This window comes from Tyto alba, unplaced genomic scaffold (genome assembly GCF_018691265.1).
Source record: "Tyto alba isolate M040663 unplaced genomic scaffold, T.alba_DEE_v4.0 Super-Scaffold_27, whole genome shotgun sequence".
NCBI classification, from domain to species: Eukaryota; Metazoa; Chordata; class Aves; order Strigiformes; family Tytonidae; genus Tyto; species Tyto alba.
This window is the reverse complement of record NW_024881301.1, coordinates 21,948,090-21,972,891: the sequence shown is the minus strand read 5'-3', so window position 1 is coordinate 21,972,891 and position 24,802 is coordinate 21,948,090. Positions and strand designations below refer to the sequence as shown.

Here is a 24,802-nt window from a genome sequence, read left to right as displayed (position 1 = left end):
GCCCTTTTTAGTTTGCACCGTCTTTCTTTCTGGTGGGCTAAGAAAAGCCTCTCTTTTTGTATTTGCGTCCCTTAAAAATTGTAGGTAGACATCAGATTTCTTTAAGCATTGCCTATCAAAGTTGTACATTTTATTTTACTTTTTGTTTTTACATTATTTGCTATGTTATTCTCCCTTAAAGAGTAACTCACTCTTTATTTATATCTAACTATTCATTTGCTACATTTTAAATCCTCTTCTCCCACTGAAACTTTCACCTCATCTCTGAAAAGACTATTTATTTGAATGTGCTCAGGAAACAAATTCGTAAGATTTGTGAAAAAGTCAGAGTCATGTTTGACTGCACTGTAAGTGATAGGATCGGGTGACCCTTGTGTTGCATATTTTAGATGCTCAATACTTAAAGAATTCAAGACCTGACACTCACATGCACACAACTTTTGATGTGAGAGAGAAATACGGATATAACAGTCAAAAAGTGAATACGTACAAATTGAGAACTAAGAGGATTTTGTTATAGAGAAAATAGAGTTGCACTTCTACGTCAATTGATAAACTGAACAAAGGAATTTAAAAAATAATTACATTCTTCAAAGAATCATGAGCATCAACAACATGTGTCAAGGAGGTGCACAGATTTATGTATGCAAACAAAAATATTGAAAACCAGAAATGATGTCTTTCTAAGTCAAAAGAAATCATTTGCTTCCAACCTTCCAATGAAAAATTCGTAATACACTTAGCACTAAAAAGGAGTATTTTAAATTGTGCTTTGGTCACTTTCAAACAAAACTCAGGGAGCATGGTAAGTCCAATGAAACAAGTAGCACACTTGCAGCTTTCTCATTTATCAATAGAAACCAAGGACTAAAAGGATGAGATAAAATTATGTGGATTTATTTAGTAGCGCGGGGCAATTTAATTCTCTGACTATATACTGAAGAGTAAAGATCAAAATGTTATTTTCTATCCCTACTAGAACTGTACTGAAATAAAAGCAAAGAAGGATCTAAGCAAAATTACTCTGTCTTTCTCTTAACAATTAAAACATCCATTCATTAAATCCCAAATGAGAGGAAAGTGCTTACTGAGAGATCATCACCACGGAGCGCGTTCCCTGAGAGGTCAAGATAGACGAGCGTGTTCGCGATCAGCGAGTTGGCACTCAGTGACTGGGAAAGGCTGTTCACTCCTGCCAAAAAACAACCCTCAGTACTCAACACAGTCAACTCTAGACAAAACTGACCCAGACCCTGCAAGTGCACAATTTCGGTGAACACAGACATACACAGATGCTTAATGACCTCCCAGGCAGAGGAGACCCTTCCCTGCTCTGCCACAGCATGCCTGGCTTTGCCTGGACCACGCTCCACCAGCTGCCCTGATGGAGACACAGTGTGTTAGAGGTCCCACATCCAGGGAAGAAGTCTTTTGCCAAGCCTATGCTGGTTTTAACAGTGAAATCCCATTTTGAAACAGATTCTGAAAAGAGGGTTTACTCCATAGTGTTAAGTCAGTGTCTTCCTGCAAACAATAATATTTAGATAAAAGTATCTGTGGAAGACCAAGTACATTAACAATTATAATTCCCAAAACTTCAAAAGCCATTCGACAAGACCTAGAAATTAAAAATATCTCAATTAATGTATTTGCCTGTGATTTCAGAAAAATAGTTAATTAAAGTATCAAGAGACGCATAAAGACTTTCAGTTCCTGATCAGAACAAATACGTATTTCTCACATTAAAATTAAAAAGCTCACACAGGGAACAAACCAGTCAAGAGCTTTCTTTCTCCAAAATTCTTCAGCTTTTCCAGAAACAAATTAGGACAAGGCTACTTCTAACTCCATCTTATCTATCACCAAGTTTTTAATTTATTGTAGATAGTTATTGCTGCCTTTCAGGCACTACATGCATGTGTTTCTTACAGACACAAGAATCACTGTGTCCTTTAATAGATGCAGTTGGCTTTTTTGTAAGTGTCTCGCCAAAGCTGTGAAGCAGGCAGGTGTTTTGATCTACTACACACAATAATGGGCAATTTCTGAAAGCTACTGGTCAGTGAAAATGGACTGACATTCAATGGACAGAACACATCCATTCTCCACTTAAAAACTATTACTAAATGGATTTACCAGGTAGAATGTAGAGGAAGCGGCTAGAAAGCCACTGGAGACCAAAATACCCCATGTCAGTGCTTTAGTTTTCCAAGCTTCCAAATATTAAGAAAGTCTCCTATGTTAGTAGTATGGCTCTTGGTTCCAGGAGGCATTTGATACTGAAAAGAATCGAAGAAGAGTGACATCTTTGCCAAGTCTCAAAACTTTTCCCTTTGTGCAATTTTTCTTTTATCTTGACATTGCATTGTTGAATCCATGCCCTATCTATAAAGGTAAACTGCAAACAAATACATTCTGAAACTCTGAAAGATCTAGAAGCTCTATTTAACCGCTAAAGTTTATAGCTTCGGATTCACTTCAGCAAGTCTTCTCAACAGCATTTATAAGCCACAATGAGAAGTAGAAATGAATGTAATGTACAGTCAACAATTCAGAGTATACTACCAAAAAAACATTTGTGGGAATTCAAGAGAAGTGTCAAGAGTTTAAGAGAGAAGAGCTATCAAACAATCCATAACGTTTCTGCTTGTTTCATGTTTAAAACTGGCCAATTGCTCAAAATCAGCCACATCAGTGAAGACAAACAATGTGAATGAGGGACTTTTTAATTAGCCCTTGGCTTGGGCTCAGAAAAGCAAGCCCTATCTTTGAATGAGTATACTAGAATTTTCCATTTAACCAGAATCTTCAAATCAATAAGCTTCTGTTTGAACTTCACCTACCTCATGCTATACTCTAACAGTAATCTCACTTCCATTTGCAGACAATCTTTTATGCTCTTTTACTGCTCTCAGGAGGCTCAAAGTGTTAATAGCTCTCAGGAACTTTGAGATACAACATTCGAAGAAAGATCAGCTCGGAAGTTACCACCTTCACTGCTCAATCTCAGAAACTTAGCTCAAACAGAAAGTGCTTTTTAAATAAGGTCAAAAGCAGTGAGGGATTGTACAGAATTCCTGAAACTGAAAAGCTCAAAATAAAAAAATAAAAAAGAAGAAAAAGAAAGTCTGGGGAAAAAAATCCATGCACCTTGGAGTCTACTGAATCCAAGATCCAAGGTGTCCTTTAGACTTTCCACACAGAAAATATTACAAGTTCAAAAATAGCTGCCCAAGTTAAAACCAATTCAGTATTGTCTTCTTAAATTAAAGGAAAACTGGCTAAGACAGACAGCTTTGCAGACAACCACAGAGGTGAAGCCGAGTTTCTTCAGGTCCAGAGGGTTATAAGAATTCTAATTTTAAGACATCGCATATACTTTTTTAAGGAATTCTGAGGAGCTGCCATGGGACAGTATTCATAGTCACATGTTACTCTCTGGAGAACAGATAGTTATTAGAATGCAGTCTGGACTAGGATTCACATGAGGCCAGTATTAGACATACTGGAAAATATTTTCAGCTTTTGTTTAAAGATTTTCTTTTAAAAAGTGTGTTAAAAACCTTCTGAATTCTTTTTGTAACTTCAGAATTCATTTTTACTGACAAGGGTTTTGTGGATGAACTCTACCAAGCTGGCATTTATCTTTTAAGACGATGGAAGTGTAGCTGGAGTGTTCTCTTGACTCAGTGATCACAACCATTTGCTGAAATCGTCCAAATCACATGAAGAAATGAACAATATGAAGAAATGAACAATACCAGAACTGCATGCGTTTGTCAAATACATGAACATCTAATTTCAAGAGCACATGTAAGGTTAGTCAAGGTTCTTGATCTTGACATTTGGCTTGTCACCAAAAATGGAGTTAGCAGTGGAAAAAAATAACCCCAGAGTCTAATGAATTCTTTTCTAATAAAATCATGATTGAATAAATTCAGTTTAGGGTTTACTATTTACTTAAGCATAACAAGATCTACAGACACTCATAAAAAACAACAAAAACCCCTTCTCCCCACTCATACTTCCCCTGGTAAACCCTGAAAGCTTAGAAGAACAAAGAATCTGCACTTCACAGAGCAATAATTAAAAGGATAAAAGAGTATAGCTCCTATTAACTAATGTCCTTCATGGACTGTAACTCATCTTTTCCAGGTCATCAACATCTACAAAAAAGCTGCAATAATGTCAGTGCATTTTTTTCTATTTTTAACACTCATGTTCTATACAGGAGACCCTGGGTTTGTGCAAGTCTGTTTAAGAGGTCACTGCATCTATTATTTGTAAAACAGCAATGCAAAAAATCCTGAAAGTTTCTGCCTTGTGTTTCCGTACTGTTATTGCTTTTAAAATATACATACATTTCAATTATGACATAGGAAATTTGTAAATTATAAAACAAAGAGGTCTTTACTCAGAGCAAGCCACTTAACAGCCGTTGACACAACAGTTGGTTTCATAAAATAATTACCTACAAAACATTTGGAAAGTTCCCTACACATTTTTGCTTCAGACATCTTTTTGAACCATATATGAAACATATCATTTATATCAATTCTAAATTCAATCCTTCTTTACAATACAGGTTCAAGACCAAAGCTTACAGAAGTGAGTAAGAGTTTTTCAAAGGGCTAAAAGGGGACACAGAACCCAATCCACGGTTCAGCAACTCAGGACTGCAAAAAAGAAGCCATGCTGTTGAGAATAGACATGCAAATAATTTACAGAATTAATTTATAATCTGGTAACAAAAGGTATTATTAGCAGGAAGCCTGAAACTTTTAGAACAGAAAAGGAGACATACTTGTAAAACGTACCTTTAGGTGACAAGGAGGTTTTAGATAAATTTAAATGTTTCAGTCCCTTTGGAAGTTTGGCGAACTGGATGCTCAAAGATGACACACCTGTTGGGGGAGCAAAGCAAAAATGGATGTTTTCAGGTTAACTATGTGATCTCAGGTTTTCCCAGCAATCACACCAGGGGCAAACTGCACTCACTGTGGGGGTGGGCCCAAAATGACCCTGTCTTTTTATAACAATAAATCTTTGAAATGACTGTAGTAGTCAAGATCCCCTAACTTGCCAACCACTGAACAGATATGGGATCTTGTTGCTAATGATCAGTGAGCCACCTTAATTAGTTTAAAAACTATATAATGCATACATACATTTGAGAAGGAGTCAAAGGGAAGATAATGACATATGTCAAACAGTCAGCACTTGGGAAATCTGGAATCTTTATGGTTCAGCCAAAAACCAAACAAATAAAAAAAATGAACCACAAAATAAAACCCAACAAAGTACCTCACATGAAAGTTCAAACTTTTTTTGTTTTCTTTTAAAAGAAAGGGCTGTCAAGGCAAGAGAGTTACCCACGTTAGCTAACACTGCCCTCTTTTTCTGAGGTAAACCCTAAGAGCCTGAAACCTCCAACAAGTCATAATGGCCACTTAATTCCCTTACAGTAGCCTGCAGGTTACCAGACAGGACACAGGCTTAGAAATGCTACAACCACTTGCGATCCCAAACAGTAAATACCTATTAAGATGCTGACACAGACTGAACTACCTCAGCATAAATCCAACAAAAGGAAAAAAAAAATAAAAAAAAGCAGCACTTTTCATTAAAGACCTTTCTCAGGGTATCCAACCTCCACACTCCATAAATTTAATCCCCCCATTTAAGCAAAAGATTGGAATTTGATTAAGAGGGCACATCCTAAATAACAATGGAACCAATCCATGAAATATTTATTAGAGGTATAAATCAACACAGAAACTCCAGGCTTAACCTGAGGTGTGAAATATAGTCCTCTACAGCAACTCACTCGGAGAGAAAAGGGCAAAAAAAAAAAGGGGTAAAGCATTTTACTTGATTCAAAACACAGTAAATGAAAGAGCTGATACTCTTCTCCACGTATGCAGACATGAAACAGTCTGCTACTATGTCACATACATATATTTACTCTGCTTTTATCAAGTTTTACCTATCACTGATAATGAAAGAACACCTACCTTGCAGATATTGTTGTAGGGGGTTTTTTTAATGCCCTCTGTAAAAGCATGTTCTGTATGCTGGTGATAGGTGTAATGTCCACAAAGCCCAAAACAACATACTGTATTTTATTTATACTGCCAAAATAGTAGACCCATGATGCCTTGGCATCATTTATTGTACAGCACAATGATAACTGGATGTCTTTATCAACTTTAAGCAAGAATGAATCAAGTCATATTAATATATTTTCTTTCATAGGTCTACTATTTAAAAAAAATAGTCTTTTTAGCTCCTCTGAAGTACAAGGCTCAATCTGTCTTAAACTGGCCTCAGAATTTGTATTCTGTACCTGACTGTCCACATTTGTTAAGATGGTTTAGTTGCAATATATAGTTTCAAAATCAAGGTAGAGTTATGCTGGGAAAAGACAAGAAAAAGGAATACACTGAGAATCATTAAAGATATCATAAATGTAATTTTTGTTGTGACGTATTTTGAATAAGAATCACAGCAAATAATTTTAAATCTCCATCTTGGTATTTAGCTAACAATCTGCAGACCACTTATCACTCTGGCCAAGTTTAACAATTTTAAGATCTTACCCGCACTGGGAATTAAGAACCCACCCAGTTATAAATACAGGAATCAGGTGCAGAATGAAAAAGTGCTTCTGGTCACTCAGGCCCTTGAACCCTCTTTAAGCCACCATTTTTGCTAACCTCATAACAGAGCTGAGAGCTCTGATGGCAGAAGTAGAGTTAAACTGCAGCCAGGCACACAGTTAAATTTGAGTATTTGTAGGCTTCAGTATGTTTGTTCTGCATTATTTTTAACAAAATAAGAGATTAAATTCTGATCCTAGTAGAGCCAAAAGCAAAACTCCCATTGCTTTAGCATGGCTAGATTTTAAAGCCAAGACTGATAATAAACTTTCCAGGTGTTAGTCTCACAAATATTGACAGTACCATAAAGGGAAGCCAATCACAAATTAAAAGAGACTGGTCTCAGTGTAAATCACTTCATATAAACACTGCTTTGTATTTGAAATGAAGCCAGGTTCTATGCCTCAATTAAACTAAACACACTTCCCATGTTATTGGAATACTGACAGTTGCGTTAATGTAATCGTATGTGCCTACTTACTGGTACTCAATACTATCCTGTAGCTCAGGGTGGTTTTTTGTTCAAACAAGGCACAACGGTATGTTCTTCCCCACAATTCACACAACTCTGTTATTTCCCTTATAACTGTAAAATAATCTGGTTGAACATCCAGTTCCTGCAGGCAATTTTTCAAGAGATATTTTCTGAAATCTGTATGTTTACATGAATCTCCATATCTCTCTTACTTGTGAAACGCTTGCTGCCCCTTCAGTTTAGTAAAGTCAAATATACCTTGCACTCAGTGAACATCAGATCATAGGACACACAAATCTTTCTTAAACTGAAAAGCTGCAATATCTGCACACTGAAATTACAGTTAATTTCACTGTACGTACTCATATAATATCTAATTCTTTAATTAAAATGTCAAATCCAATGGTATATGTGACAAGAGAGACTGAGATAATGAAAAAAACCTACTCATTTTTTGAATTTGTAGTTTCTGCATTTCATTTATCTTGTACATGGATAATGCAGAATGATTTTAATCTATATGTCTGTTGCAAAGAAAGTACCCACACTGATATGTTGTGGTTTGTTTGTTTGTTTGTTTTTTTTAAATCAAACCAAACAACAAAAAAACTCTACCCTGCAGAATATCTACCAAATGTTTGGTCATTTGTTTTGCTTTCGACATAAAAATTAGTTCCTTTTAAAAAAACCTTTCATATAACACAATCTAAATACACTTCTTCAGAAGCAGAATCAAGAATGTAACAGTCTTTTTTCCAATTTACAACAGAAATTTTTGTACAATGCAGTCTGGCCTACGGCACACTGTAATAATAATGCTCTTCAGCAAAACATTAGCTTTCACGTGATAAGGATTCTTAAGGAGGGCAAGCGGTAATCAGCAGGCAGGAAGTAATCAGAGAATTAAAGCAATTCATGTGAACAATTTTAAATAAAAAACTATTCTGAATAGGCTAAAACCAAAAATATTTTTCATACTTGTTTCTAGTCAAAAGGAAGAGATACAAAAGAGGAAAGCATAAAAACCCTTCCCATCTTTTCTTCCCTCACTGAACCAGCAAGAAAAGAGAGATACCTACAAAACTGTGTTAACAAAATTCTGAGTCAGTCAGGCTGTAACCAAAATGAACAGTTTTTCCATTTTGAATCATGACAGCAAAGAGACTAGAAAATTTCCCCAAAACAAACCAAATAAAACAAGAAAAGGTCCACTGTATAAAATTCTTAGTTTTCTTCTGGCCCATCAGGAGCACAAGATAGTCTGATCTCAGAACACTGTGTGCCTGGAATGCATTAACTGAGGCAAATGGAAATCTCACATGGGCAGCATTGAAGGGTGAGCTCCAGACTGAGAGAATGTAACATTTTTTTTTAAAAAATAAATGCCTCTAGGGTGAAAGGAGAGTAGACAAGGGAGGGGAATAACTCGATATGTACTGAAATCATGCCTAGCAGTGCCTAGTCTGAGAGAAGATGAGCTGTTCAGCTTGATTTTCCATCTTGTGGAGCCAACAGCACTTTGCTCCATAAGGATGCTAGCTATGCCCGTATTACTGACCATCACCAAGTACTGGCAACTCAGTGGACTAACACAAAACTGAAAAAAGATAGTTTCAGTACTGAAAATAAATATGGAATTATGGCTGAAATAGAAACACAAAACCATCAGGAAAATATAATCCTTATCTTTCAACTTATTACGTTGCCTTTAAACATGCACACCACTTTATTTACTCTTTAGTCCTAAACAGTCACTGTCTTCTATCTTCCTTTAAAAGAAACCTCTGTGAAAATGTAATGAAAAGTAATGAAATCCATGGTTGGTTTAAGACTTTCAAGTATTTCTCAACAACCTAATGGATATGTATAAATCAAAAAAGAATAGTGATTCTCAGTCATCTGTGAACAACACATACTTACAAAAGCATTACATACAGAGCAATAACCTATTATTCAGCCAAAGCTGAATGGAGCAGCAGTAATCCTCCTATCACATTTGTACAAAGAGAAAAATACAAATGTTACAATACCTCTATCTTCAAGTGGATTGCTAGCAAGGTTGATCGTATGGAGTCCTGAGCTGGGATTATGGGCTAGGGCACTGGCTAGTTTCTGTGCAAAATCTCTGCAAGAAAAGAAGAGGGAGAAAGAAACCTGTTATCCTCTCTATCAACAGCATATTCAGAGGCTTAAAAGTGCCAAGGTATTACCAGCCAGAAGTGGCCTACCCTACTGCAGAGCAGTAACAGATTCTTCACAGTTCTAAACAATGTTTATCTGGCTAATTTGCTATCTTTCAAAGTGGATTATTTTATTATTTGTTTATTCTGTGAGCTAAGAGACTGAAGGGCACTCAATCAAAGGTCAAACTGCTTTTGATACAGATCTGAAGATATAAAATGGGAGTTACACAGAATAACTGAAAACTCAAGCACATCTCTATGTCATGTATGAGTGGGATACATACATGAACTTCTGTACCTCTACCTCTTTCACACACAAGCCAACCCCCTTTACTTGCAGCATCTCTCTACCACACTCACTCAAACAGATAGGCTTTGCAGCATATCCAGGAAGGCAACAAACCAAGAGTATTTCTGACCTTGTAAAGCAGCAGGAATAGTGCTCTCAAAGAACAGCAGCAAACTGATGAACTGGTCTTTGCTTGCTTCTTTTTACAGTGAGAAGCATCAAAGTACATGAGTGGTTAACCACAGTCCTAGCAACACGTCCCAGGATACACGGTTCTATAATGCTCACAACAGCCAGGCCAGGTAGCACAGATAGCTTTGAACTAACTTTAACCAGCTATGGTAAGCAGCTGTAGTAGCAGGACCTACATCTGTTCCAAACCCACTTAAGAGGCAAGGGAACACTACTCCATACGAGACAGTTTTGCTGCAGCTGGACTACCACCACCTACAGCACCAAGTTCAAAGCTAGCTTGGGTTCTCCTACACAACCGCACAGTCAGACTCTGGTGGAAATATATTCCTTGCATTGAGAAGGCTGTTGGCTGTTATCAGCTCTAAGACAAATCCTTAAACCTGTCCTTGTACCTACTGGGAAGCTTTCATGTATTACAGGACTAGCCCTGCTGTGTGCTTTTGTTAAACTAAGACTATAATTTCAATGTTCTTACTTCACCTAAATTAGACACTGAGGTAGAAATCAAAAATATGCCTTGAGTTTCCTTCTCTCTCTGCCCTGAAGTACATTATCTTACCTCCTGTAGGCCAGTGGTGGAGAACTACCAGCTACATTGCTAGAAGAGTGATAATTAACACTGCCCTCTTTCCATGCAACAGATCCTGCCTACCACAAAACCAGTAGATCAGTCCGTGTGCTGAGAACTGCAGTGGAGGTAGCATCCTCTTCCAGTATCTGGAACAGAGTGGAGACTGGACAGCAATAGTCTCAATAGTTTTTGGTTATCTGTTGTTGCAACGGGTACTGGAGTACAGAGATGATGCAGGGAAGTTTAGCTTCCCTTTGAAACCACAAGTCGTTAAACAGATGCCTGGGGCTAGAACAGGTTCCAGAGCTGCAAATGCATAATGATGGGCTGCCTTTAGGAAAAGTGTATTCTTTTCCTAAAATACAAGCAACATGTGAATACAAACACTCAACAAAAATAAATTCTGGGCTTGAATCTCTACCACCTGACAGGCCTCAGGGTATCCTGCTTTGTTACCAGCTGCTGCTGCAGAAGATGACATATCTCCTGTAGGTCTTCAGTTACATTTGCCAACACTCTGTGGATACCCTCCAGCATTTCAAATAGCACTAGATGCCTGTGCTTATGCAAGTGAATCAAGCTCCGTATGTCCAGGCAAGAAAAATGAGGTTTTGAGTTAAGAAACAAAAAATCCTTTCTTCATGGGGAGTTTCCTCCTCTGCCTTTATCCCTAACAGATTCTTGTCATTAAAGTATTCTGACTACACCTCCAGGCTTGCTTATGAACTCTGCTTCAGCTTTTGCTACCAACAAAGGCAGGATTACCAGAACTTTTCAGACAACCAGGATATGTGTGAACTACTTAGCAAAGACACAGTATCAACTTCCATCAGAAAGCACTGGATTACCTACATAGGGCCCATGGGGCTCCAAAGCTCATTTTGGAAAAACCTAATACAACTTTCTCGCTCTCCGTACAGCCTCCACCATAAACAGAGGCACCTGGGCTCTGCTCACTAGGCAACACCCCTTCCCCTCCTTGTCTCAAGTCCTAAAATCTATTACTTCTTTTGGATGCACACTTCATGAACTGAGCATGCCATGTAAGCCTGACACTTTCTACAAAGCATCAAACTCACTCTGTATGCATTGTGCAGCCATGCATGCCTGAACAGCAGACATTCAGGCTTGGAGGTAAAGCCCAAAAACTGACTCAATTTAACTACACATATGGCAGAGTAAGGATATTTCACCAAGGGTAAGAATACCACAGAACTGGAAATTTCAGACAAACAATACAATTTCTCAAAGTCTGTCTAGACAACATCCCTGTAACAGAGAAAAAGAGGACGTGCGTGGGAGGAACTAATACTGTTAGGTCTAAGGGCATTCAGAGCCCATGCAGCAGGGGAAGATGAGATGTAATGTCACTGCCAAAGGCCCTTCAGGTACCAGCAGCAGGCACTTCTGTTCTTCCCCCTCTTGTAGCTGGTCGTTCCCTTCAGAGCAGGGCTGCAAAGGACAGTGTGGAAGGCAGTAGGCACATTCTGTCTGCTGGCTTTTGGAGTACGTAAGTGCAACAAATAGATCATTTTCATCAGCTCCTGCAAACAGGCCCTTGCAGACTTAAGAATCCATCTTGTAGTTTCATAAAAATGAATGTTCTGGTTATCACTTATTGCCCCATTCCTCTAAAACACCTCAGCCATTTGACTGTATTCAAGCTCATTTGTTTGAGTCATCCTGAACTACTTTCCTTTCCCTGAAATCTAGATATCACCTACCCTAGTCAGCATCCTAGCATTTGCCAAAACATTAGTGCTTGCTTTATGCATTAAAGCCATCCAAAATAATTTAGACTGCACCCTTTACATCTGTTAAAGAAATGGCAATGGGAACAAAAATTTTGAAGTGCATCTAAACTGGCACAATTGTCAGACAGGAAATTTCAGCAGACAACCTGCTTTCCCAAACAGCAAATCCAAACTTCTGTAGTCCTGGATCCTTACAACTACCGCACAGTAGCTTGCTATCTCATCAGCTGGGAGGATGACAAGTGTTTATGGTGCCATGTCCCAAACTAAATCACAGAAATGAGTGGCTGACAGAAACGAATTACATAGTCTTAAACTGACTGCTGCAGGAGGAAATATGCTCTTGCAGCTGCCCAGGTTATTTCTCAAAGCATTGCTCTTGGTAGCTCTTTCTTAACCCTGGTCTGGCAGTCTGTCACAGATCATTAAAAATGACTGGTCTGTAAGCTATGTGAAGATACCCAGCAAAAACAGGATTTCCTCCTAGCAAGCAGATATGGTAACTGGCAAAAGTGACAAATGCATCCAGGACAAAAACAGACAAACAGTGCTGATTGGAGCAGATACACACCAAGGCATGTAGATGGAGACATGAAAACCAAAGTCACAGATTGATCCTGTTAAAACTGAAAGCAGTTAATCCAACTGTGATAAATTAAGCTAGGTGCAAAAGTACTCAATATATCTTTTAATATTCATGATTATCACTGGATTTCATGGCACATACCACAAGAAAACAAGATTAAAATCAGGTGCTTACATTTGAAATGACAGCTATTAACAACAATGCACTAGCAATCAGAAAGTTTGGGTGCAATTCCAAATTCCACCTCAAGTTTCCTATGTCATTTAAGCATTTTTTTTTAAGGGTATTTCAATACAAAACCCATTTTAAAAAGGGGAAAAAGACCCAAAGAATGGAAGAGGAGACAATGTAAAGTACACCAAATACTTTCCCACTGCTTGTTTCTCTTTATTTTTATTTAGTTTAGTGTTCTGCTTCTCCCAACTCTCTACTTTTTTTTTTAATTAACATAAAAATTCATTAGCACTAGACTTCATCTTGTCTACTAGAACTAAAGCAGGCTACAGAAAATTCCAACTGGGCTAGTTTGTACCTTGGACTTTGCTTCTATACCCTGTGAAGGGAAAAAAAGCAAATAACTACAACTTACTGTATTTAAAACTTATACAAGGATTAAATTGCATGGCTTACCTCTATGCCCCTTTCTTTCAAGGCTATGGCAAGGCATTAAACATAATTATCTACTTTCTCGCTTTAAAAAAGTTGCTAATTGAAATCCACAATAAGATAAAACCAGTTCTCTTGGGAACAAAACTATAATCTGTTACATGAGATGGAATAATATGCTTTTTTAAACAAAACCTCAAACACTGTTTTTTAAATGACAAAAAGGTATTCATACTTCTATTGGCAACTATATTCAGAGAGGAACAGTTTGAGATGATTTAGGGCTTATGCCCTTAGCCGATCCATTTTGCTCCATTTAGCCCAACTGTCCAGGCAGAATCTTAAAAACCATCAGTTTAAAGGGATTTCTTGGACATAAAGAACCTCCAAAAAACCTGATGACAAACTCTGTGACTACAGTCTCCTCAGAACAAGGCAGACATTGAACATGAGGTTTTTTTAATGCCTATTCTGACTAACACATCACACATCCTATTTGCTAGGAGTAAGCAGTAACTAATGCAACGTTTCAAAGGAATTACTTACGTTCTAAGCCCGGCGTTCTCTAATACCAGTTCTTCCAATCGATTGGACCTACTCACCACTCGCAGTATCTGCTCACAGACATCAGTGGACTACCACAGAAAAGACAGAACAGTGTTAAAGAACACAAACATGGAACAGACAGTTACCGAGTTATAAGCTGTACATCATAATGGGATCCAGGCCGTGATGAACTTTTTGTCATATATAAATAGTAAATAAGAATACCAGGAACATCCCAGAGGGAGTCAGATGGCAACAAAGGACTTCTGGAAAAGACTCAGGGAAGATAGAGGCAGACTAAAAGTGAGTCATTTATGAAGCAGGCCACCTGATCATAGTAGACAGAATTTTTATAATGATAGTAAAAAACCCGAAACCCTGCAATTCAGAAAAAATGTTCACTTAATTTTTATAGAAATCTTGTTCATGTGCATGCTAATCCTTCAGACGAAAGTAGCAACTAGTGCAAAAGAGATTTAATCCTAACCAGGAAAGACAACTAAACACAAAGAAAGATATTAAGGCAGCCAAAAATTCCCCCAAAAACTCAAGAGCAAAAGCACTCTAACTACACATCCTCCAAAGACTGCCAAGGGCTAGTGCTTAAGGGTCAGTGTATTTCAGTATGAATTCTCTCAATCTACAGAGAAATAGATCCATCTCCCAGTCTTACTGTTGTTGGTTTCTAGCACTTGCACAGACATGTGAAAGTACCATGAACAAAACATGATTACAAAACAGTTTGCTTGCTGTGCTCATTCAAATAGAGAGATAAAACCTTAATGATTCAAAAGCCATACAGTGAAATCTGTACCTCACCACCTTTTATTATAATCTTTTATTTCGCTTCTGGATTTGCCCCCCCCCCCCACCCCCCAACTTTTTTTTTTTTTTTCCTCACAGCCCACACTAACCAACATTCATGTGAAGCCCAAAGCTAAATTTCAGTTATGCTCACAAAGTGATGAAACCATTGTTATCTGCCTTTAAAAACAATGTGACACTCACACCTGGGACATCTGTGTCTCTCATGACGGTCTGACATTTTCTAGGATTTTTTAGATTTTAAACTAATTGAATGTCCTAAAAAGAAAAAAACTCATCTACCACACACAAAATCTTACTAATCCTTTACACAGTAAAGGTGACAATTTTTTCTAAAGACTGTCAACTCAGCCATCTTCCCAATTCTATCTTTGTCTTCCATATTTCAATCATTCGGAATGCTTCTACAGCAGTGTGATTGCAAGTGGAAAGTTTTATGCATGTACTATAAAAACACTGTGGATACCATCTATCAAACACAATATGTCAGAGCAGGACTCATGAAGCACAAAGCATTCAATGGCCTCCGGATATGTCTGACCTCATACTGACCCTCAGCAGTGTTCCTGTGGCACTGATTTACTGTCCAACAATTTACATTTTCCTGGTGGTTCTGACTGAAAATGGAATGTGTGGAAGCTGAAGTTTGTTTGTTTTTAAGGAATCGGTGCATTTTGAAGGTTGACAAAGTTTGTTTTCTACAGAAAAGCTGCTAAGAATTCCAAAAAACTTTCACATAAAAATATCTCAGACAGATAATATGGCCAGTTCTTGTTCTAAGCAAACACCAGCCAGTCTTCTAACTAAGCAAACTATCTCATTTAATTGAAGCAGAAACTGACTAATTGCATTGTAGCTTTTAACAACAGAGATTTTAACAGCAAACTACAACAGCATTAAAAATACTCCCAGTTTCATTCCATGCATAATTTTGAATAAGATGTCCCATCAAGAAAGAAAAACTTTTTGCCTACTCTTCTGCCAAGAATCAGATAAGCTAGTTTCTACTGATATTTCATGGAAAGTGACAGAATAGGAATGCAGTAAAACCATTTTCAGATCAATAAAACTGCATCAATTTAAACAAGATGAAACTCAACCTTCATTTTTAAGGACCAAAGCTTCTGGATGTAAGTGTGAAAGCAATTTCTCAAACCACTAACTCAACCTGCGACTAAAAATTTTCAAGTTTAGAAAAAAAAGTGTATTTTGATATATTTTAAAAGTCGCCTAATTACTGATTTTGTTTCCTCTTTCTTCAGTAGTCCAACTTGTTTAGATGTGCCCTCTTTTTGCTTTTCAGAAAGAAAACTGATGTGGAAGAATATCGGTGTCACACATCACTACCTACTTATTACTACACAGGGTTAGCTTCAGACAACTGGGAGAAAAATTTATTAAGTTGCAATGAAAATTAAGAGGAAAAACCTGCTTTAAATGTGAGAAAAACCCAAATCCTGATACTTTCTTTCCATCTCCAAAAAATCAACTGAGATTTCTGTCAGCTTTAGAGTTACTTTCCTATTTAGACATCCAATATTGTTTGAGGCAGCTAGCAACACCTAATTAAGTAGTTTTACAGGTTACTGGTATTACCCAACAAAGTTTTCAAACTTCATTCACTTGAAATTTTGAAAAGACCTGACTATCCACAATGTTTCTATGGCATAAATTACCTATCCAACAGTTTATATTTTCCTGATATGATTAAGGGAAAAAAAATTTCAATAGATTGCCCAGTTGTACTGTCCTAAAAGAGTTTACCTTGAAAAATGTAATAGCATCCTCTAAAACACAGCACAGATTGGTAGAAACAGATATGTTTTAATTTATTACTTACTAATTTCAGATCCTTGGAGGACAGCTTTGTAAACCACTGATTATACTCCAGGGCAGCAACTATAGGTATTAAGTCTCTAGAAAAAGAAAAACACTTTTACACACATTTCATGTAACTGTCAGCTTTGGTAATTTGAAACAATCTCTTAAGTGTTCTTTCATATCTAATTTCCCATTCTTTTGCAATGCTAATTGTCTAACATTCTCACTACAGAAAGCTCTGCATTCTAAAAAATAAGTATCACCAGCAGCTGTGTGTCTTTCTCATATTTTAATATAAATTTTTGATTGGCCAACTGACATCCATTCTAGCATGAATTTTTGAACCAGGAATTTGTCTGGGCTGCCATTCCTACTTTTAGCATTACTTCTTCTTCAGCCTGTGACATATTTAAGCTTCTTAATCACCTCTAATTATAATTGAGCGTGACACTAAAAAGCTTTTTGGCAGTCTGATGATTTAATATAATTCCATGACTGAATGCTTCTAGAGAACACCTCCTTGTCTCATCTCTATAGTTAAATTCCCCCAGGAAGCAGGAGACCTGCAAAAGGATAATACCACTTTCAGCACAAACCCTCCTTAACTGTAAAAGGGATTTAACAAATGAAATTGTGAATTATTCCCATTTTCTTCATTCCAAGCCTCTTAATGTGATCTGCTCTCCCTCTGTTAAGTCTCTCCAATAACAGCCATTGATAAATGTCATGTGCACATACTACCCCCCAGCAAAATCATCCATCAAGTACTAGCATACTATTTAGCAGTGCAGTACTTGGATCATTTTGACACAACATATTAAATACATATATACACCTATATTTGGACTTTACTTAGAAACCTCTCATCATTATAGAAGAGCTGTAACATACATTAACTTACCCAACCAGCAAAATATCACCATCCGAGCTCCAGTTTTTACAGGGAGAAATTTAAAAGTATTTGTTTTTATAATCTAGTCCCACCCCCCTCCAGCTTTTCATTCAGGACATATGCAGGTAGGCACAGATCTACACTAAACAAGCAGCACCCTTCTCACATTTTCTTTTCCTTCTTCCTCTCCTTCACTGTTCCTTCACGAACATTTAGATGCTTCAGGGTGGTTGTCAAAGATATAGGAAAGCCAGGAGACAAGGCAACATCATATGGACAAGACTTCAGCAGGTTATATTGGGAACTGCACTTGCTAGATTTGGAAGTACAAGCCCATCACTAAGGTAACAGTAAGAAGGTGCTGCGTTTTTCAGCAAAAGATTGTAGCCCACCAACTGCGAAGCTCATGCAAATAGACCATTTTCACACTCCTGCAGAGGAACTAGTGTGTGGTGCCCTTCAAGGAGTGAGCCTGTTTTCCATCTTGCTCACAGCACACATCAAGTCTCATGGTGAATTCAATTCCCCTGGCACAGTAGAGTCTTATCAGCTTCCTGAAGTGTATAGATTTATTTCCATCCACCACGTTGTTTTTGTTCCTACAGACAAACACACACGCACACTTTATCTCCACGGAAAGCAGCAACTGACTAGTGAAACGTGAGATGGGGGGGAAAACCAACGCAGAAGTATTTTCCCCCTAGGTTGGGCATGCAGGAACCTTGCTATGGGGTAACTAATGTCCACACAGAGGTTTGTTCCTCCTTTGCTTTCCCTTGGCGTGCTTGGTAAGAAGGTAATGAATTAGCAGCTCTGATGTCCCCCTTGCCAGAGCTTTTGTCTTGGAAGTGGAATGAACACAAGAGTAGTTTTTCAGGTGTAATTTTGGTTTATCCACCCAGTGGTAACCAGCCAGCCACAGCTAGTGGTGAATGCTGCAGGGCAAACACTGGAGAGGCTGATGGTACAACCATCACATCGGTGGAGCGCAGTTTTCCACGCTGGGGATCACCACCCCAAAAACAGGTAGAAGGCACCACCAGCAGATGTATTTCAGCCGTCAGCAGCAGCGCCAGCTCTTCCAAATGGCACAGAGGGACAACGGTCAGGGGTCCCTAGCTAAAAGTGTTTACACTACCAGGGAGCTGGTAAACTGGCTTGGAGGGCTGGCAAGAGCTCAGTACGTTCTGGGCAGGAGAGTGGCTGCAGGCAGAACCTGACCGAGGCCACCCCTGTCTCCCCTCTGCTCCCCAGGCCCTGGGGAAAAACGGCTGAAGTACAGGGGGTGCTCTGTGTTAGTGGGAAAACCACCACTATCAAGCAGTTAAAGAAACATTGCCGCAGCAGGACAGGAATGTTTTAAAACAAATCAACCCAGCTGATTAGCGAATTCTCATCTTTAAATAGTTTAGTCTTCCGCAGTATTCAAGGCCTGTTTGTTCAAATCCTAGACAAGCACAGATAACGGGCACACTTCAGTGACACCCCCCAGCCCCCACCACCACCTTTCCTCTCCATGTGCCTGAAGACCCAAACCTCTGCCCATTCTGCAGTAGCCTTACAGCCTAGAAACTCTGCTCTATCAGATTCTACTGTCTGACTTTAAAGAGAAACTACAGTTTTAGTCTTTATTTCATTTTGTTCAAATTTTTGAAGATGCTTCTGATTAATGAGGGTTCTTTAGGAATTTACCTGTACTCCTTTCTCTTGCTTTGAGCTTGCCTAACCTCATTGTACCTGTTACCGAGTTTTACTTTTCAAAATTATACACTACTTTACTGACTTTATTATATTAAATTCTAGATGTGGTACTAAAAATTACCTGAATTCTTCTCCAATACTTTATGAAAGAACACTAATGTCCATTTCCAAAACCAGGACCTTCTCATAACCTTCCTTCACAGAGTTACTTATATTTATTATTTTGTTTACTAAGCTACCATCCAGAATAAAGTAAGATTTACAAAATGTAAATCTGTGCCATCTTAAAATGAAAAGATCCTGTTCTGGAATGCAGAACATCTCTCAAATCTTCAACAACATTCAAGCTTCACTAATGCAATCACATTTTTTTCAACATCTCTGTCTCCCACTGTATTTGACGGCAAGAAATCTAAACAGTGCAAGGAAAAAGAATCTAGCCAATCACACTTTTCTGACAATTTTTTGAATGTCCAAACATGCTAAAACATACACTACGCAGATGAAAATTGTGCTGTTGACTTAAATAAGCCCTGTTTACATTGAGTCTTTTTGTTGTTGTTAAATAATTATATGGTTCACAGTGCAACATAACTTTAGATAGAACCTCAGAAGTCATGTTCCCATGTGCCAAGCCATGCTATGCACTCTAAATGTCAGACACTATGGGAACTTAAATTCATCTATAATTCATGCCATCTTCTGTTGCCCTCTAACAGAAATACTTTACTAGGAAAACCACAAATTGTTTATTTTTGCAATGCATAGCCCCTGTATATAGAGAACTGGTGTACCTACCCTATCTTGCTTCAGAGCTACTCCACAACATGAAGTATATAATTTCAGCAATCCCCAAAATTAGATGCACAAGATATACAACAGTCTCTTAAAACCCAAAGCATGATGGCATATTATTAATCTATAGCATTCTCACTGTGCTAAATATATCACGAAACACTCACACACATTCTTGAATTGACTGGGATCTCAGACCCTAATTTGTATTTTAATTAAATTTTTTAGGAAGCCAAAAACTTTTTTCTTGAAGATTCAATCCAAAACCTTTTTCTCTGTTCAGTCCTCAACACACAGAAACTCTCATCACAAGATGGATTCCACGTCATGTAAATGGCTCCAAAATTGTTTTGAATCTTTGGATTTATACAATCATGAGATATTTAATAAATACTTTTACTAACAACACAAATATATTTCCTCAGTGATGTCAATTTTGTCAGGTATACTTCAATGAAAAGCTTCTGTGAAGCAAGAAACTCATTATTTTGTTTTCCAAAGGCCAACTCATTTGAACCAGCTGACGTTCTAAATACTTAATACACTGCTTCTATCTACTCTTTGCTAATAAGTAATGGTTTTTATTTCCAATAAATTGTTCAAACATTTAATTCCTCTCGAAGTTAGGTATCTGTAAGTCACTTTCTCAAGAATTCCCCACGGTCTTCTCAGCACTTCCACCTTGCAGTATGTTTAAAGCATTCTTACATTCTTGCCCCATATTTGTTTGTGCTGAACAGTATTCCTTTCCTTATCTTCTCTCAGGAAGGCCTAACCAACCAGTCTTTGGCTGCATCTGTGATGCACTAGTTGCAAACCTGTAGTCTTGTCTGAATTACTTCTGAATTAGCCAACACAGGTAACAGCTTAGTTACTTTGCAAAACCCATCACAGAAGCTGAGAAAGTATTTGAGTGGGTTTTTTTGCGAGTTTACATACTAGATAGTTTAAAGCTGCAAAGAATGCTGTGACAAAATGCTCTTATTTGCCCACCTCCAAGTTCAGTCTTTCTGTTATAATATTTTAACCCTGAACCTCTGACAGATTCTTAATTCTTTTACTGGGCTTTCCCAAAGGAACAAATGCTTTCTGCTTTCTCTATCTTATTTACAGTTTCCTAAATTTACCATTTTCCTTGTATAATGATGGATTTCAGTTAAGACTTCCTCCCATTTCCTCCTACTGAAATATCTTCAGATTCAACTTCCTTAGAATCCAATTTTCTCAGCCAGCTAAATTCAGTAAACCAAATACAACACTTAGCTAAGTTTCAGCATCTCACAGTAAAATTACCCTCAATTAGTTCCTTTCTGGAAGTACACATTTTTGATAACAACTATTTTAAGTGAAGAAACTACTGGCTGGGATTCAGTTGAACAACTTAAACCTTCCACTGACTTGCTGACAAAAATAATTTCCTTTACTGTGTACACCATGAGAAAAAGATTCTGCGTAAGTAAAGACTGCATAATTTCCTTTTTTGCTTTGCCCACCAGATGTAGTTGCATGTTTTCTCTGCTGAGCTCGAGTTCTTATATCTGCCAGCCCAGGAAAAGTATCTATCTGCTAACCTCTGGAGTACTTCCGATAGCAAAATACATTTATCTTCTCAGGCTCTTCAATGAAACATGCTCTCCTTGGGGCTTTCATGAAAAAACAGCAGCTTTGTGCTGAAAACTAAAAATGCTACAGATGGTCATTACAAAGGTCTACATATTCAGGTAACAGCTACAGGATGATCCCACTTCAGCAAGGGCCGGTGAACCCTATGGAGAGGGGCAATAAGGAAAGCTTGCAAAATATTAGCATGATTACTGCATATTGTTTACCTGTGGTCAAGGTGGCTGAAGTCTTGCAAATTCAACTCTCTGGTATCTTGTGTCAGATAAATCGTATCAACATCCTGTTAAAAATACATAACCAAATACATCTTTACAGAGTTGTTGTTGTTTCCCCAAGTACTATGATTTACCTGCTCTTTCATCATTTGTACAGTTAGCTGAGAAGAGCTCCAGAACAAGACACGTACTTACCCACTGTACTTCTTCTCTATAGGGAAATCCAAGCCAATCACACACGCAGGCATACATCTGTGAAAAGCCTCCTAAAAACAACCCAAGAGAACATTTAACACATAATAGTAAAACAAGAAAACCAACATCTAAAAGGATACCTTAATACTTAAAGATCTAGTCTTTCAAAACTGACTCTCTTTTTCCATCAGAAGGCTGTACATTGTGCTGCTGAAGAAACTGAGACTATCCTATCTTTGCCCAGCAGGTTGCAAGAAAGCTCAGAATAGTGCTTTCACCTACCAATCAGAAGTCTGCTCCATACTAATTACACCTTAAAACTAATTACACCTTTACAAGCTTCTGCCAGAAATAGAATTAAACTTCCTGACACTGCAATTCCAGCCTTTTTATATTTGAGCCTTTAAATTCATTCTCACCGCAAGGTCCAAGTTCTGCCACTGTCTGACTGTCCCACAGGGCCTGGAGATTAGCCAGTCTTTCTGAAGGCTCCATAGTTACTTTTTTCAGAATCCTCCTAGATGCAAAAGGGATAAAAAAAAAAAAAAAATCATGACTTTTAAAGCATTTTTAAGTTCATAAGCCTTCTTTATTTCAAGTGCATTTTTAAATGAGTGTATAGGAAGAATTACCATCTTTTAATATACTTCTCTGCCTAAAATTCACACATATCGTGATGCCACCCAGCAGGAGTAACATTTATTTGTCTCTTCTTCCTTTCTAATGATTCACCCTGTGACTACTGGAGCAACTGAGCCCTTTTCTGTGACAGGATCACTCAAGCTATGGAGACTTATGGCCCTTGACTAACACAATGATGCCCAAAATAGGGGAGATACACAGTATTACTGGTTACCCCAAAACCACTGCTGAGTAGCCACATGTGGCCTCTAGGCTGCACGCTGGATACCCAGCTCTAATCTTTCTAATTTGGTAGTGTTCCTTCTTCCCTAAACAAAACCACAATCCCTTCCTACCTTTTAAGAAATGCAACTATCTGTTTTACTGAATGACAGGACTGCCTCATAAACTGCAGAGTTCAATAAAACAGAGGGAAGGAACAAATAAAAGATATTAATGGGAGGAACCTCTTTCCCCCTTTTTGCTTGTTCTGATCTTATATGATCTGCACAACTCCAATGCCTTTGTTTTGCAAAGTAATGCCATCCGAGAAGAGAGAAAGGAATTTGATTTCTTTCCCAGGAACCAAGTTTTCCATACAGCTATACCAAATGCTCCAGCAATGTTCTCAGGAAAGCCCAGAGACAGGTCTCAAGGACTTCACAGACACTCAAGACAAACACACACAGCCTTGCAGCCCTCTTCGTTCTATTAATTTTGCCTACATTTCTCACACAGTTTCTGAGGTTTTATGGCAAACCTGCTCATAAATAATCACTTGTATGTATGGTTTCTGAAAGAAGAGCTTGACCTCCATTAAGGCAGTTAATAATACCAGAGAGATATACTGGAAATTAAAAAAAAAAAAAAAAAAAAAAAAAAGAAACTGCCAGCCTGAGTTTCTAAACTTGATTTCCTATTTCACCTACAGGAAAGGTGAATAATAAAGACATGCACTCAAAATAAAATATGTAAATTTATCCTGACCATGTCTAATGTCTGTTACAAAAGCTCACTTAGAAAGATCAGTGTATCCTGGAAAATTCTTCTGCACAGGCTACTTTCTCCAATATTGCTGAAAACCAGGAGCTGAAGAGAGTAATAGTAGAGCTGCATGATGTGGTAGAAAATGATGATGAGGCAAGGACAGAGAGAAGAAATAAAAAAAAATAAAGATAAACTACTGAGAATTGCTGCAAGATGATAAAATTAAGAAGCACAGATACAAGAAAAAAACAAACACACACACACAAAGGCAAGAACACAAAGAAGCAGATCAAAAAGCTAGAGGAGGAGCCATTTACACCACGGAAAGTATATGACAAGACTCAGGACTCAGTTTTAAAGAACAAGGCTCCTAATCATGTGCATCCTTTCACAAGCACTGGAAGTAAACAGAACTTTTCCCTCCTCTTCCAACTCAGATTTTACTACTAGGGAAAACAAAACAAAAATGCACACTGAATATCACAGCTGTTTATGGGGAAAAGAGTAAATGACAACAAAAAGCCAGAACCTAAGCTATACCTGAGGCTGGAGATGCAATAAGGCAAAATGAAGATTTAAGACACCTGCATTGCCCCTTCAAAAAAAAAAAGGGTTCTTTTGACCCTAAGAGAATGCACAGCCTACCTATGCTCTGCACTGACTCCTGGTTCTGATATATCTGATATATCTGCGTAAAAGCTTAGTGCTTGCCTCAAGGTGTTTCGCATCCCCTCACTGCATTTCTGAGGTCAGAGTGGGGAGACCTGCAGACAAAAAGTGGTGGCTTGTCACGCTTTCCACACAATCTGTTGCTGCTAGAGGTGCCCTAGAAGACACTTACACTGGTGAGAGTCCAGGGAATATCTTCCTGAGGCAGGTCCCAATGTGCGCCAGCACCTCGTTCACATCCTCCGAGGATGCCATCTTCATAGAGATGCTGCATTTCTCGGTTTCCATAATCAACTGTAAATAAGAGGGCATGAGGGCAGGAACTGGGTATCATATAATTCATGTCCATTTAAAAAGGAGAGCATTTTGAATGCCAGCTGAATGCTTTGCATGCCGGTAGGAATCTGTTATTCTTTAAGACATGACACGACAACGCTCCAGGTAAAGTTTCTGAAAATTGTTCTTGAGTGTGCAAGACCCCTGTACTCAGATTGCTTTTCCCAACAGTGCCCTGCTTCCCATGGGAATAAAAGTTTCCAAGGATCTTGACCTCAACTGACACTCTGAAAACCAAGAACTTTTCACAGCATTGTC

General features: G+C 38.1%; 1 protein-coding gene across 7 annotated transcripts in view; it reads right to left on the bottom strand.

Moving 5' to 3' along the window:
• CARMIL1 (capping protein regulator and myosin 1 linker 1) overlaps positions 1 to 24,802 on the bottom strand; it is a 197,712-nt gene that overhangs the window by 84,511 nt on the left and 88,399 nt on the right. For all 7 annotated transcript variants that reach the window (XM_042798035.1, XM_042798028.1, XM_042798031.1 and 4 more), the window contains exons 5-13: positions 24,381 to 24,502; positions 22,351 to 22,448; positions 21,932 to 22,002; positions 21,728 to 21,801; positions 16,530 to 16,605; positions 13,865 to 13,953; positions 9,165 to 9,259; positions 4,818 to 4,904; positions 1,089 to 1,192 (exon numbers count right to left, since the gene is read on the bottom strand). In XM_042798035.1, coding sequence (XP_042653969.1) covers positions 1,089 to 1,192; positions 4,818 to 4,904; positions 9,165 to 9,259; positions 13,865 to 13,953; positions 16,530 to 16,605; positions 21,728 to 21,801; positions 21,932 to 22,002; positions 22,351 to 22,448; positions 24,381 to 24,502 — 816 coding nt within the window. The remainder of the gene's footprint in view (positions 1 to 1,088; positions 1,193 to 4,817; positions 4,905 to 9,164; positions 9,260 to 13,864; positions 13,954 to 16,529; positions 16,606 to 21,727; positions 21,802 to 21,931; positions 22,003 to 22,350; positions 22,449 to 24,380; positions 24,503 to 24,802) is intronic.